Raw genomic sequence first — 17,251 nt, 5'->3', positions numbered from 1 at the left:
GGAGCCCAACCATCAGCAACAACAGCATCTTTGTCTTTATTTCCCTCAGCCTTGGGAGTAGAAATGGCTACGGGGAAATCCCCCACTTTTGGCTACGGGGAAATCCCCCACTTTTTTCGACTATGCCACGACTCACTATTGCACCTCCCATTCATACTTAAATTGCGGCTTTATTCAGGGTGTTTCTAGAAGGAATATTTGTATATAGTCTGATATGCGTTTTCAAGTCTAACAGAAATTTTTTAGGTAGATATTTACAGATTTGAGATAAAGAGCAAATCCTGGCAGGGGACAATGAAGTATAACCAAAAGTTGAGCGCAAATAAGACCATATACCCTAGCCTTAACGCGTTTATTTCTGCGGTAACTTTTTTAAAATGTAAATGCAGGTTCTTCAGGCTTTCAAAGAGATTTTAACTTGATCAACAAACAGCATTTAAGCTATTATAAAAATGTATTCCTTTCTTTCTTAAGTGCAACTAGAGCTTTCTAGCTTGTTTGATTAGAAGATTATAAGCAGAAAAATATTGACTATCGGCAAAAGATAGATAGTGTATTAATTAGAAAACCCAAACGCATTTATTACCCTAAAAAATAGTGGCATGCAAACTTTCTTTGTTCAATAGTACGTGAGCTCCATGTTTGTTTTGAGCACTCTAAAAAATTAAAAATTAGTTTCTTGTAGTGGGTTTATAACTTACGGGCAAAATTTCCAGTTTATCTGAAATGCAATAAGGATTGTATATTGCTGAGCTCCCAATTATAAATCATAAGCAATAATAATATGAGAATCATTTGGTCGGTGCAAAACTCAACCAGAAGATTGTCCCACGTATTGCAGGTCTTTTTAGCGTAATTAATATAATACAGAGCTAAAATAGGCATATATGCCATAAGATCCATCAACGAAAAAAATGTACTCCTGAAAACTCATATACTATGTAAATTTCTTATTGTCGATCTGCTACATATGAATCTGAACTACTTACGAGACCAAAAATAAATTTCAACTTGAAGCTCTGAATAATACATGAGTAATCGGAACCAAGTAAATGGTTTGAATTCATCATTTCCAGCATACCCCAGTAATGTTTCAGTGGTTCCAAAAGGTTACAAGGGTATTTCTGATAATCCAGGACTGTTGTATTTGAAAAGATGAAAATATGAGCTACTCACTCGAAATCTCCACTGCTGTCAGGCAAGAAAATGTAGCTGTCAATCAAATAGTGGAGGCTATGAGTACCAATGTGCCTTGAATGCCAACTCTTGATTAGGGACCAAGAAAATATAAACGATGGTCCTTGATATTTTTAAGAACACTATAACATGCAAACAATGTCAGTGTGGTTACTGGATAAGGTAATATAGATCATTATTTAAGAAGCCTCCTTACTTGCCTCAAATAGAGAACAAGGTTATCTGGATCCTGTGGAATATATTCAGCTTCTTTAAGCAGATAGATTAAAAAATTGCCATCCCAAAGGCTTTAGAAATTTATAGAGATGTTATAAATCTCCCCACTTTCAAATTGTTATGGTATCTCCAGCATATTTATTTCTTTTTCTGCTCCGACTTGAGTGCTTCATAGGAGATCACTACTTCCTTAAATTTTTTCTCTGCGGCCTCTGCAATCAATTGTATAGATACTTTAAGAAAACAAGTAGAAATTTCAATCCCCTCTCTTAATAATCTGCCTCTGTAAATCACACTAACAAATAACTACAAAAATAGCCAAATTAGCAATTTAAGTTCTTTATCAGAGGTTCACTTGCTTAAGGAACTAACATATTTTACATCGTTTGGAATAATATAATATGAAAAACTATTAATGAGAAGCAAAAAATATTATAAAATCTACTGATGGGTCAGAATCAACCTTTGTTTGTTGGGTTCTGATCTGGATGAAATTCCTTGGCTTTCACACGGAAAGCAGCCTGAAATTGACATTCAACAGCATAAGCATATGGTCTTGTTCTCTGAAAAAATAATATGGACACTAAAATTCACAAACCAGATGACTCTTGTCAACATAAGGTTCCTAAATAACAAACAAACTTTCTGCAATAGATTCTTTTCCGTAGGATTGTCTCAAAAATGTCAACTGAAAAAAAATATCCAAATATATAAAGAACCAGAAATTTTATAATTGTATAGTAACTGATATAATCACATTTATATTTTATGGTTTAACAGCAAATGTTCTTTACATGCAAATGTCTCTAAGTACACTAATCCATTCTCCTCTATGCTTGGTCTTGAATCTGCTTGACGTTAGTCTGTAAATTTGTGTATCTGAACTAGAGAGAATTCAAAATCCTTGCTTAATTTTTTTCCTTGTTTTCTATGGAGTTTTCTCTTACTCTATTCATGGCATGATGCCAGACTCTGGTATTGATTTATGAGAGCCGGGTCCTTGTGAGAGCACATGATCACATCATTCGGTTGTGACGCAGAGTATTAAGAACAAATAGTTTGTGATTGGTATATTCACATGCAGTATATGCAATTTATTGTCTCATATGTCGTGAAACATTGTACTAGAGGAATGCTGTCAGAATATAGTGACTAGAATATCCAAGCTCTTTGTTCGACTCTGACAACTTTATAGAGACCCAACCATAGGCCATACCAAGTCAGATAAATATGCCACAAAAAATTTATGAAGCACACTGAAGAAAATAAACATCCAAAAACCTCAAACCTGAAATTTGAAAACTGAAAGTGAGCCAGGTACAACTCAAAAGTTTCCTACATAATCTTGAGAGAAGAGAAATGCTAAACAGACTTAGATCTAAAGGTTTCAGAAAGATTTACACAAACATGCAACAGAAGCAAAAAAACACAACACAATAATGTTAGCATTTAATTCACGCTTTTTAATGTTACACAGGACAGAGCAGCATCTACAGTAAATTGTTCTCAAATTGTAAGGTAAGTTCCCTTAAATTTACAATCCAAGGGTTTTAGATGGTAATCAATGCAAACAACTTGATAAAAACCTGTCTTTTTGTTTTCTCAATCTAGAGGACAAAGCCATTACAGGACATTAAAACTAGACAAGAAATTGTGTAAACCTATCTACTGCAAAAACTAATCGAATACAGTTTTGAAATGTTTTATTAAAAGCAGTATTGGAAATCGTAAATGGAACAACATTGGATTGATTGAGCATAAACTTGTACACTTAAACATATAAACACCTAGACTATGAATTGAAAATGTGAAAGATTATGCACAAAGACACTACAAAGTTTTTTTTTTTCAACTCAACCTATGAAACACGGGGATGCATCCCCTGCCCTGAAACCAGGCATCCCTATCCCCTAGCCATTTCAGAGATAGGGGAACACCATGGGGATATCCTCCTGTCATACCTGATGCCCACGCAGACCCCGGAAATGGAAGGAAATGCCCCCTACCCTTTGGGAATGGCTAGCCTTCCATCTTGGCTGGGAACACACCAAGCCATTAGAAAACAAAAACATAAAAAAAATTAGTTTTATTTGTCTTTGCTTCAGTATATTTAGGATTCACAAGGATTTATGATTCAAAGGCGATTGTCTTACTGGACAGAGTATATGTAAGGGAGATTGTTTAGCTTGACAAAATGTGTAATACCTAAAATGTTACCCATAAGAGTAGCCCACTGAAGTCTGACTTCCAACCACTCTGTAAGACATCCAAACGCTACAAAAAAATGTGTAGAATACACTTTTTCCAAATGAGAAATTCCCTTTAATGCAACAAATCAAATCCATGTTGATAGAGTAATGCATATCAAGAAGACGTCACCATTGTACGACAGTGTTTCAAAAAGTTGAAGAAGTTGCAATAAATAAGAATCATGCACTATGATTATGCAGAAGCAGTTGGAAGAAAATAATGATAAGTAGAGACAGTTGCAACAGATCTGATAGAATATAACTATCATCCACTGATTCAAGAAAAATGAAGACAGCTGTTGAATGTTCTGAAGAAAATAACACTTAAGTTGGAGGAGTCAACCAACATTTACCTAAATACCATTATAGAGTTTTGCCAGATTTAGGTGTTGAATCAAGAGATGTAATTTTCCAATGCCTAAATGCAGGTCAAATGGTCAATACAAGTAACAATAGTCATTGACTACATTCAGTCCATGACCTAGATTCTCCCCTATGTGGGCAAAGAATAGCAGCTTTATTGAATTTATTATGCTGTTATACCACTGCTCTTGTTATTATTATTACATATTGATATTGTTATTACCAGTTATTGACATACCTCTCTCTATTTCCCTCTCTCTATCTATGATATATTTAATATATTTTGAATTTTTCACACATATATTTGCATACTGCCATCTTCTGGAGTTCCCAAAAAATGGTCCTCTTGTAAATGTCTTGGAAATGCATCTCCTCCCTTTCCCCTATCCCCATCCCCAAAACACCGTGGAACATAGCTCACAACACAGAGAACTTCAGAGATAAATTTGTGAACAGAAACTTTAGTAATAGACAAATTTAACGTAAAAATGCTCTTATTGATATTCTTTACAAAGCATTGCATGAAAACAAATGAAGGGTACTATCCTTGAAAAAGCTTAATTGTACGAATACAAGTTTTATTACAAATTATCGTATGACTATCCACTAATAAAAATTCTAATTGTAGGCAATTATCAATCAGGTTTTCTGATTCTTTTTTTGCTTCGCCAAAATATACATATTGTTCACCTGCTAATACTTGCCAAACCTTTTTTCTTTTTTAACTTCTGAAATGTCCCTTGCACTAGCATATTCTTGTACAATCTACCATCCTTGTTAAAAGTAATGCCATTAATTAACTCTATCCTCTTTCTACCATGTATATAAAAAAGCTTCTCCATAAGCATTTTGAAAGCTTATCCTCTTAGAAACAGGAGAGACTTTGCAATCATTCCAGGAATAACACAGCTCTTATACCACATGAAAGCATGGCCTAGCAACTTGAGCTTGGCAAATGAAATTTGCCAATGAGTCAAAATTGCTACACTAACCATGGTGATCTTCAATTTCTTCTCAACTACATTCAAAATGTAAGGATCATCATCTAAAACCGGCCTATATTTGTTCAACCTTTGCTTCAATAGGTTGTAATTTATTGTATGCTAAAATTGATTTTAGTTTACAATGTCATATACCAATACAAATGCTAAACAAAATCATTACATTGCAAAAATTGGCCAAGTTTCCTGGCCTAGCATTTTTTTACGACTTATACTGATGACAAAAACTCACCAGTTTTTAGTTTTATAACAGTACTTATAGGCAAACAATGGCCCAAATTAACTTCATTTCTCATTTCTTCACTTTTGTTTTGCTAAGAGGGGGAAATAGCCTTCCAAACACTTGCAAATGATTTCTATCAATTTGAAGCGGATTTGAGGCAGATTTGAGGTGGTTTTTGAAGAGGATAACATCAATGATTTGGAGAGGCATGCTATGGAGGAGGGGGGTGGATTTGGTTTCACTTTGGATGACACTAAGTTGAATGAGTAGTCATTGCTAGTGCTAGGAGAAGCTAGAGGCAGAGCTACATCCAGGATGGAGCACGAGCCACAAACTGAATCACACATATCAAGCGAACAAGCACAATCATGCCCAATGCAGACTTCTAGGACTAGACCCTCTAGTTATACCTCTCCCTTAGTTTTTGCATGAGCCAAGAAGAGGAAGATGTAATTGTAACTGCCAGGAGAAGCTAGAGGCAGAGCTACATCCAGGATGGAGCACGAGCCATGGATTGAATCAAACATATCGAGCGTACAGGCACAGTCATGCCCAGTGCAGACTTCTAGGACTAGACCCTCTAGTTATACCTCTCCCTTAGTTTTTACGTGAGCCAAGAAGAGGAAGATGTAATTGTAATGATATATTTATTTTTAGTTTTACGTAAATTACTTACTATTTTCCTTCAGCCATCAATATTCCTCGCGAGAATGTGTTTTTGTACCCACTTTGTGTTTAAACTTTAAATATATTTAGACTAAGCTTGTTTCTTTTGTGTTCTCAATTATTGACTCATTAATGCATCTTCTCATTGAATTTTGCAAAAAAATATGCATTTCTAATTCAATTTAAGCAATTGTTTAGTTTCTCAAGTTCTTGCCAAAAAAAGGCCAAGTTTTTCCCGAATTTTTTTAACAAGTTTTGGCAAGTTTTTGGCTTTGGCGAGTTGTTCAACTATGTTCTTTATAATTATAATAATAAACTATATTTTTAAAAATTATATAGTATAGTCATATATAGTTAATTTTTAATAATGTACTTTATAAATTAATAAATTAACAAAATAAATAAACTATGAATACTTAATAATATCTAAAATATAATATTTAATATGATAAAAATCACAAAACAACATAAAAACTAGCTTTATGTTTAAATTTAAATTTTTATATTAGGATCGTTTACATATTAGGTACTCCTTAAGAACAACAATTACAATTTATTCAAGCTCCTTACGAGCAATCACATTAGAAACAATAATTGGAAGACCAAGAGTCACAACTTAGAATCCACTTTTTACAATGAGATGAATACAACCAATAGAAGACCAAGAGTCGCAACTTAGAATTCCACAAAGATGTCCCTCTTGGGATTTGAACCAGGATGTCCACAGTGAGAACTCGTTGCTTCAACCAACTAAAGCTAAACCCCTTGGACTTTAAATTTAAATTTTAAAAAATATACTATTTTAGATTTATATTTCATAATATAAATTCAAGATCTGTATATATTTAATAATATAAGTTAATATTTTAAACAGAACTTTAGTTAAACTGGCAAAACTAGTGAATGGAGAAACTTAAAAATTTCTATAGGTAAATTTGAATAGATTTATAAACTAGAGATTTCTTTTTAGTTTTACGATTTTAGAGTTTCATTTTTGTATTTTTTATGGTAATTGTACTATTCACACACAAAAAAGAATGAAATAATTTCATGAAATTGTCAATGGCATCATCAGATCGTATCTATCATAGCTGAACTCGCTTGCAAGTTAAACCTGTGGATTCATTGTGGTGATTTTTGGGCTATTTCCATGCTTTCTCAAAAGTTTTTTGTGATTTTCAGGCATGTTTTCCAGAAGCAAAAAGGTCATGTGCCCATGCAAGTTAATGGTCGGGTCACTTTCAGCTTCAAAAAACTTGCAAAATTTTGATGCACTCAGCAAGTAATTGTTGGGTATGTAATCTATGGAGCAACTTGGCCCCTTAATTCCTCACATGCACACACTAACCTTGGTTAGAGTCCCCTTAAATCGATAAACATCCCCAAATGTGTACTTGGGTATCATTGTACACAAAGTGTTCCAATTTGTGGTCAAATTTTGGTTGGACAATAGAACCAAAAGCTATACAGGATATGAGGATAATAGAAAGAAAATACACAGCCAAAAGGATATAACCACATATTCTGTGCTAAGAACCATAAGGTTCAAGTTCCATAACTAAAGTGATTTAGAGAATAAAAATGATTTTTCAGTGTTTTCTATTGGTTATTTTTGGGATGTAAGAATGAGTTATATTAAATTGTAGCAGAATGTAATGCTGCATACAGGACATGGAGTAGAAGACGATGGTCAAGATGCTATGACTAATGATGTGAGTTAGAAATTCTAATTAATTCAAAGCCTCCTATGCTACACACACAGACTGAAAATATAGGTCCTATTTTGTTCCAAAAAGTAACACAAAATACTATTCAAGAGAAATTTTGATACAAGATTGACAACTAAAAACACATGTTTAGCATAAAAAGAAACTACATCAAATGGAGAAACATTGAATTTTTCTTATAGAGAGTTTTCTATGGGTACTTCTGAAAAAAATGAAAAATTTCAACTCAAATATCTCTCTATATAGATTATTGATGCAATATGTTCTATAACAATAGTGATATACTAATATGTATGACAGTCAAAAAAAAAGTTGAAAGAGGAATGTATCAAATAAGACCACCAATAATGGCAAAGATATACTCCAACATCTAACACTTGATTTGGGAGGAAAGCAATTTAAGCAGCATAATTTTTCTGACTTGAGAATTATGCACCGCTTCATTCAAGTCCGAAAAGAATAATGTAAGGCGGACAAGGTCCTTGGTTGATATAAGAATGCTTTTTCACAGTTCAGGATTAGTACCTCTCTCTATCTTTTCTTCAAAAAGATCTTACCTAGATTTAATAAAACATGAATTCTTATCTCACCTACTGTAAATTAATATAGGCATACTTTTTATATATCATTTTCACTATCTTAGAAACTCTAGAACTATTAGAATTTGAAATAAAGGAGGGGTGAAATTTTATTCAAGCTGAAAGAGAAACAAGTACAAACAGAGAAAGGGCATCAGACAGCCCTGTCAAGATCAACCAAGTGATCAAGTTGATGGGACAAGCCCATCGGAAGTTGAGTCTTATCAACAATGTTCCAATTACACATATGGTCAGAAGCCCACTTCGCCAAACAATCAGCAACACTATTCCGTTCCCTAGGAATATGAGTGAAAGTAACAAACTTCAAAGAAGTAGACAAATTATGAATCTAATCCGCAATCAACGCTAACTTCCAACTAACAACTTCAAAATGTTGCTGATTCAATAGATGTATCACCACTTGTGAATCAGATTCACAAATAAGTCTTCTCCAACCAAGGTCACAAGCATTCTTCACGGCATATAAAATAGCTATGGCCTCCATCAGGTTGTTAGTGTGATGACCTTTATAAATAGAAAACACAAACTGGACATCCCCCTTACTATCTCTACCAACACCACCAATGCCAGCAGGGCCCAGATTTCCCTTGGAAGACCCATCCGTGTTGATTTTAAGAATACCCTGCAAAGGGGCACTCCACTTCCACACCCTATTTATCTTTTGCAAGGGATGTCTAAACATCTTCCTTAGCAAATTTCCATGTTAGGGGGGTATATTTAGACAATTATTGAAAATATCCTCCCCTAGTTCCAGGGCCTCAAAAGTGTCACATTTTGCAGAAACAGTTTCCCTCAAAAAATGGAGAATTTTCCACCATAAGTGAGGAACCTCTAAAAACTCATCCTTAAAGATACGACGGTTCCTTTCCAACCAGATTTGCCAAATAATAAAGTAAGGTCCAAGAGTCTAGGCAACTTGAAGAAATAAAGTCTTGACAAGAGCCTTACCCCAAAGAGCAAAGAATTCTGCTAGTGAGGAAACATGCCAACAGGATTGGTTCCACACATTCCACCAAGAGTGCCAAATATGTCTACTAAAAGAGCATTGGAAAAAAAGATGAGAGATAGTTCCTTCACTAGTTTGGCATAGAACACACGTTGAGGGTCCTTGGAAGCCACGCTTGCATAAATTATCCCACGTAAGACATCAGCTATGGACCACCAACCACATTAAAAAATTACATTTGGGCCAAGAATACTTGTACCAGACTTGCTTCCACCAAGGCATGTGAATGTCCCCCAACGTCTGTCGAAGAAGCTCAACATATCTTGCAAACACTGAAAATTTTCCAAACAAATCTTCGCTGTCCCAAGCAAGAACATCATTACCAACCAAAGCAGTACACTCACGAGACTGCAAAATCTGAAACAACTCCTTCCTATCCTCGTCAGATCCCCCTGGAGGCCATTCAAAAAGGTGTTTCCAATGAAAGGAAGGAGCCAAACCTCTAACACACCCTATCTTATAAAAATTAACTATGTCCCAACTAGCAGCACTAAAATTTTGATAGAGGGCATGTAGCTGAGGATGAGAGATAAAAATAGGAAATGCCCATCCCAAGAGTCAAGCCAAAATAAAGCTTGTGATCCCGAATGACAAATCCTAAAGAGACCATCTTTAACCAACTAAGCTCCAAACTTTAGCGTATTCCAAATCATGGATCCTCTCCCTTCCAAAGGAAAGCGATGAACTTAGACCACATCAATATCTGGAAAATACTTGTCGGTGAGAATACGAGCCCAAAGTTGATGTTCGTTAGTACACCAACGCCAATAAAGTTTTGCAGCAAGAACCTATCCATTTAAAATAGTTGATCATAAGCCAAGGCCACCCTCCTTTTAAGGTCTACACATTGTTTCCCATTTAACCAGACTCCATTTAGAAGTTGAAAGGTTCCCACTCCAAAGGAATTGACGAGATAGAGCATCAAATTCCTAAAGAAAATACATTGAAGCAGCCTGAACAAAACACCTGTAAATAGAAAGGGCTTGAATAACCAATTTTAATAGAGTCGGGCGAGTAGCAATTGATAGCCATTGATGAGTCCAATGATTAACCTTTTGCCGCAGTTTATCAAGCAAAACTTGCCAGGAAGATCTAGGATGTCTACCAACAATAAGAGGAATACCCAAATAAACAAAGGGAAGAAACCTAATCTGAAACCTCAGAATAGCAGCAATACGCCTCTGAATAGCCTAGGGGGTATTGAAGAAAAAAATGGAGGATTTGTTCTCATTAACTTTCTGTCTCGAAACTGCAAGATACACATCCAAAGAATGCCTGCAAGAAGTAGCTTCCTAAAGACGAGCTTGTCCCAGAAATGAAGTATCATCCACAAACTGAAGATGTGAAATAGGAGGCAAGCCAGCACCCCATTTCCACCCATGAATCAAACCCCGGTGAGCACGAAGCTTAAGAAAGCGGCCCAAACCCTCAACTAGAATGATAAAGAGATAAGGTGAAATAGGATCCCCTTGGTTAAGTCCTCTAGAGGCACCAAAGGGCTCTGAAGGAACACCATTCACTAGAACAGAAAAAAAAGCTGAAATAACACAACTCATAATCCAATTCACCCACTGTTAGCAGAAACCAAAGGCCAAGAGGATCTTTTGGAGAAAACTCCATTTGATTCTGTCATAAGCCTTAGCCATATCTAACTTAATGAACATAGCTCGCTCTTTTGATGTATGCATAGAGTGAATAACTTTAGAAGCAATAACAATTCCATCAAGAATTTGCTTACCAGCCACAAAACCACCTTGTTCCTCAAATCACAACTGGAAGGCATATCTTAAGTCTATCAGCAATCAATTTGGTGATAATTTTGTACACAACATTACAAAGAGCAATGGGACAAAAGGAGTCAAGATTGGCAGCACCTTCTTTCTTAGGGATAAGAGTCAGTAAAGTACAGTTCAATGCAGAAAGCATTTGCTTATTCTGAAGGGATTCCTTAACCACCTCCAAGAGATCCATATTAATAATTTCCCAAAATTCCTGAAGGAATTCCACAAGGAAGCCATCTAGGCCCGGAGCTTTACCTTTATTCATCCCAAACACAACCTCTTCAAGTTCAGATATCAAAATTGGACAAAGAAGAGAATCATTCATAGCATTGGTGATAAGAGAAGGAATGCATGAAAGAATTAAGTTCTCCTCCTCAGTTGCAAGCTAAGAATCCTCAGTAAAAAGGTTAGAATAAAATCAAAGGGCTTCCTTGGTCATAGCAAACTGAGAAGAAATCTTAAGTCCTTCAGTAGTAACAAGAGAAGAAATATAGCCTTTTATTACGACGAGCCTGAACAGAATGATGAAAAAAAGTAGTATTTCTATCCTCTTCATGCAACCAATCAATGCGAGCCTTTTGTTTCCAGTAAATCTCTTCGCGAAGTTCCCATTCTTCCACATCCCGCATAGCCTGGGATTTTGCCTTGCCAAGAGCCTCTATAAGCCCAGAGTCCTTGATTTGGCGAGTAATCACTGGAACATGATCTAGAGCATTCCTCTTTCTAGATTGAAGGTTCCCAAAGCAAGAAGTATTCCATCTCTTAAGATGATATTTGACATATTTAAGTTTCGTCTCAAAGACAAACATAGCTATGCCATAAGCTGGGCCATCGTCTCCCCACCACTTAGCCACCAAATCATAAAGGGACGAGTCTCGGAGCCACATAAGCTAGAATCTAAAAGAAGGGTTCTTAGGGAGTGCAACAGGAGAAGAAGAGAACTTAATCGGCCAATGATCAGAACCTCTCCAATCAAGAATTTCAGAACTCATAATTAGGCCACCGCCAACCCAATAACATGAAACAAGAAACCCATCCAAACGTTCTGAGATAGTTTCCTGACCACTCTGTCTATTGTTCCAAGTGAAAACCCCATTGAAGGCTTAACATCAATAAACAGAAAGAACATCCACCTGGGCTTGAAAAAGATCAAAAGCAAGGCCAAGCCTAGACCAACCTCCTCTTTTCTCCTCAAGACTTTAAATAGAATTAAAATCACCTCCTAAAATCCAAGGAAAATAAGGAGCACAAGAACGCACATACCTAATGTGATCCCAGAGATGAATCTTCCCACGAATGTCAATAGGAGCATAAACATTTGTCACTAGAATAGTCTCACTAGAGTCCAAGGCAGTAGACACCATGGAGATGGAGTAATGACTAGAAATCCACCAAAGGGGAGAAATCTTACGAGGGTCCTAGAACAAAGCCAAACCTCCAGATTCCCCCCTTCTCACCATTCCTTGGATCAACTCAAGGTAAACAAGAAGTTAAGAGATTTTGAAAGGATATTACCAATATTCTTTCCTCTTAACTTTCAAGAAAGAAACCACTTACCTGCAAAATGAGTAATGGGCAAGATGAAATCTCTAACTACACTTCTATCTAAAGCTGGAAATAGTGAAACCGATAAACAGTGTAATGCGAGTGCGCGGACCCGGGTCAAAACCCCAGCGCACTCGGTGCGCGTAAGCACCCAGTGCAGGTGCGTCACACACCCGAGTACCCCCGTCGGGAGTTTTTTCGCTGCCACACTCTCGCTGCACCAGTCAAGCACCCAAGGGGGACACAGTGCTTGGGTGCTTCCAGGGTGCTTGGGTGCGCAAGTGCTTCCTGGGTGCTTACGGGGTGCTTCATGGGTGCTTCTCAAGTGCTCGCAGGGTGCTTCCTAGGTGCTCATCGGGTGCTTCCTGGGTGCTTCCCGAGTGCTTGCGGGGTGCTTCCTGGGTACTCACTTTGATATGGCTATGATACATTATTATTATTTCATTGTTTCATGCTATTCGGCTCATTGTCATCATGAGCATCTTTATGATATATGATATTCATAGAATCATATTTGAAGAATGAATTTTGAATCTTGCAATTTGAACTAAGTTGATTTGTTAAATGGTCATTAGTAATAGTTATGAGGTTTCAAGTTTCAAGTTTGAACTTATGGTTTGTGAATCACATTTCAATTTTCTCTATTCATTGTATTCAACTATATTTGGTATGTTAATGTTATATAATATATTGAAGTATCATTTCATAATTAGCATTTTCACTCATATATATTATATATATACTATGCAACCCCCTCCCTCCACTCCCCCTCCTCCCCTACCCCCCCACCCCACCTCCACTCCCCCACCGCCGCACCCTCGCCGTCCCCCCACTGTCCCCAAATCAAGGCTATTTTTTTCCCGCACCCAAAACTCATCCCGACGTCCCCCCGCGCCAGGGTAACACTATCGATAAACCAACACTAACTCAAACACTAGTAGAAAGTGTACCGGTTTGGCTCTAAGTGAATTTATGTTATATTTTTCAAAAAGTGAATATTAACATTAAAATATAACATGATTTTTTAAACATACAATTGCATTTGGAGAGTCAACCTTTTGGGCACTTAAATGATCATATCTTTTGACTGCCAAGTCCAACAAAGCTCTAAGATATACCAAATCGAAGGGAAAACTGAAAGCAAGAGATTGGACAAAACCAAAAGACTAAAAGCAATTAAACACACACACACAAAACATTAAAAAAGGACATTAAAGGCTTCAAAAATCAAGCATAGGCTTAATAAAATGAAAAACAAAAAGGACTTGACGAAAGCCTTCAATAAAAGAATTCATTAGACAAATTGGGATCAATTGGTTAATCAATGTTGGCCAATTAAATAATAAATTATCTTAGAGAAATGCAAAACTAAGTTAAAAAAGTTTCGTACTGTTACCTACATTTTGTGGTGACAAAATGCAGGACAACAAATGGGTAGAAATGGAATGATGAAATGCAAAGAAAAGGTTTTTAAATGTAAAGATGTGACACAACAACAAGGTTTTGATGCAAGAGCATCCATGTTCACAAGTGACCTTGCATCACCCAATCTAAAAATATTATCATTTATCTTCCAAGTTTTCATTCTCTTATGGTGGTTTCAGACATCTCACATCATCAAGAAGTCACTCACAGGTGTAGAATTACAAAATTTGAGTAAGTTGCTGGAAAGAGGGTTGAAACACCAGAAATAGCTCTTTCTAGGATTTTGGATTAATTTTTTGTATATTAGTTAATGTTAGGTGAATTTTGATCTACACGTATTCTTGAAGATGAAGGTCAGAACTCCTTATAAGTATGTTGCTAGAGAAATTGGAAGACGTTTGCACATTTAAAATCAACATTGAAAAGTGGTTTGTCAACAATTTTATGGGCACTTTTGTGAGGCTTCTAGGCATCTTGTGCACTCCTCAGCTCATTTAATATTGAATTGGTAAATGTTACATCCCAATTTTTTACCCAATTTAAAATGTTCATATAGCCATTAAGGTTTCACGTTAAGTCAGTTAACAGTTAAAATTTGTTACAATCATCTAAAATCGCAAGATGGTTATCATTATAATTTCATATGAAAATGAAATGCTAGTTAACTGTTATCATGGTATTTTAAAGCTATTCTGGGAAGTTGATTATTTATCATGGATTCATGGGAATTGAAAAGGAGGTTAGCTGTTATGATTGTTTATGATTAATAACTTGTTATCATAATATGATTTAATTGTGGAGAATTTCCTTGTAGGGAGCATGTCAAAGGCATGAAAGCATTGTCAGAAAAGAATTGGGGCACAGGGGCACCACCATCACTAGGCAAATAGGTGTGAATCTTGAATCACCATGTCTAAAGGTAAACAACTAGGCAAGCAAGAGCATACGTTGGACAATACCATGAGCTACTTGGACAGCAAATAAAACATTAAATATTTAAACATAATCAAAATTCATACCTCTAAATGGTTTATGTTGGTATTCTCATCATTTCATTATATATATATATGCACATATGTATAAAGGTCTGGTGTCACCATGGTATTAAATTATTCAAGCTCATCCCTATGATCATACGTATAAGTACATACACACACACACACACACACACACACACACACACACACACATATATATATTGAGAGGATATGAAGATAAAATAAATTCTCCCAATAATGCACGTTTATAGATATTTGTATCCTAATAGGTATAACCTTGGACACAATAATAGTATGACGACACCATTCGAACATAATATATATATATATATATATATATATATATATATATATATATATATATATATATATATATATATATATATATATATATATATATTATTCTTTTAATAAGGAGTCCTTTGAATTCTTTCTTTTAAAATTATAAGTCTTTATGAGGAACGATGAGTACAGTTGGCAATATTCCTTCTTTTGAATTGGTGAACCAAGAAGTCGATAATCTTTTCTTGCAACTGCCATCAAGAGTCGTGGTTTCAATTGAAGCCTTCTCTATTGTTTTACATTTAAGCTCAATAGCGTTTCTTGCAGCTATCATCGATATTGCTTTCCTTCACCGTTCTTCCTTCTCATTTTATTACTCTTTTTCATACAGCCGATATTGGAAGTGAATCCGAGCTTGTTGTTTCTGTTATCAAAGGGACTGTATTCTGAAAGCCGTTTTGAGAGCCAGCCAGTCGAGATTAACCAAGTTCAAATCCATTATGGATCGGGTTATGTGAATAGCTTATATTCTTTATTTGGTATATTTATTGCATCCGAAATCTAGATGCAAGGGAGTTTCTCCGATGTTATTTGTTCAATGCTTGATTGTAAAGTAAAATATGACTATCGAAATAGTTCATTCGATCAAGCTTACCAAGTTATCTGACCATGTTCAAGTCTGAAACTGAATAATTATGCCATGTTTATGTTTTCATTTTCGAATCAGCTTGTCTTATAATTCTAAAATATAATCTTCTGATTTTTCTTGAGAGAAGTCCTCGAGTCTCAAGGACAGCTTCATGCCAGTACTAAATTATTATCTTCCATCAGCTGAGTTTCAGCAAGTGAACTGATATCATCTATGAACAGACACCAAGGACTCACCTTGGCTAGATGGCCAAGAAAGCGGGTGAAGAGGTAGAAAGGAAGTTTTGCAAAAATAAGGAATAGGAATCAGATTTGATATGATAAACTTTAAGAACTATCCAATAAGCTCATGTTTGTCCAATATGTACCATGTTGCCAAGTTGAGTGGTGGAATTAAGAACCAAAATGCTCAGTGGTTGGACAAGGTGTTCCATGTCTATTCCGAGTAGGGAGGGCCTTTCTCGAATGAGATTTGTGAGGATATTCTGAAGGTCCACGGTTGAGAGGTTAAGCCCCTAACAATGTTTCCCCTCTCCACAAGATGTCAAGACATACACCAGACAAAGATAAGTTATGCAATCAAACATTTGTTGGTAACAGGTATTTTACTTTGATGATGTTTATACAAGTAGAAGATATGATGGATTGATTTATATCATCGATTCAATTATTTCATTTAATGAAAGTAACTTTTCTCGTCAATATAATTGGTAACTAGTTAAATTGGTTGATCTTCCAATTGAACATGGAATATATCTCTATGCAATTGGTTGATCTTCAAACTGAACATGGAATATATCTCTATGCAAGAGATAGGTTTATCTGATGGATTGTTATTTCAGTCTCCCATTTATGTGAATAATAAATATGAGTGTATTTTTTAATTGAATGTTATTGCCATAGTTAACAATGGAAGGAGAAGGAATGACACAGTGGTATTTGATGCCCTAAATGATACAGTGGTATTCGATGCCCTAAATGATATAGTGGTATTTGATACCCTAATTGATACATTGGTATTTGATGCCCTAAATGATACAATAGTATTTGATGTCCTAAATGATACAATGGTATTTGATACACTAAATTATATAATGGTATTTGATGGTAGCTATGTTTCGATAAAGTGGTACAGCTATTTGTTCCTAAGTGGCATATATGTATTAACCTGAGTTTTGTAGAAGCATCCCTAGACAAATTTCTGTTTTGAATTCTACAGCATGTAGATTTTAAATTCCTTGTTAAAATCATTGATGATGTTTTTAAATTGTTAGTTATGAAATTTTCGTTTAACTGTTTTGTAACCATTAATCTCATTCACATAA

The 17,251-nt window shown here is 35.6% G+C and overlaps 1 protein-coding gene across 3 annotated transcripts in view; it reads right to left on the bottom strand.

Moving 5' to 3' along the window:
- Positions 1 to 990: 990 nt before the first annotated feature.
- The window catches only part of LOC149564911 (Chaperone DnaJ-domain superfamily protein), a 103,259-nt gene continuing 86,998 nt past the window's right edge, over positions 991 to 17,251 (bottom strand). For 2 of the 3 annotated variants that reach the window (XM_089818450.1, XM_089818451.1), the window contains 2 exons: positions 1,877 to 1,934; positions 991 to 1,625 (listed from right to left, as the gene is read on the bottom strand). In XM_089818450.1, the coding sequence (XP_089674576.1) occupies positions 1,552 to 1,625; positions 1,877 to 1,934 (132 nt within the window). In that variant the 3' untranslated portion in view covers positions 991 to 1,551. The remainder of the gene's footprint in view (positions 1,626 to 1,876; positions 1,935 to 17,251) is intronic. The other variant, XR_016361974.1, reaches the window with a different exon arrangement.

Source organism: Cupressus sempervirens, chromosome 3 (genome assembly GCF_028749045.1).
Source record: "Cupressus sempervirens isolate cs-2001-9-10 chromosome 3, ASM2874904v1, whole genome shotgun sequence".
NCBI classification, from domain to species: domain Eukaryota; kingdom Viridiplantae; phylum Streptophyta; class Pinopsida; order Cupressales; family Cupressaceae; genus Cupressus; species Cupressus sempervirens.
Note: the sequence above shows the minus strand (reverse complement) of the source record. Positions and strands in the feature narration are given on the sequence as shown.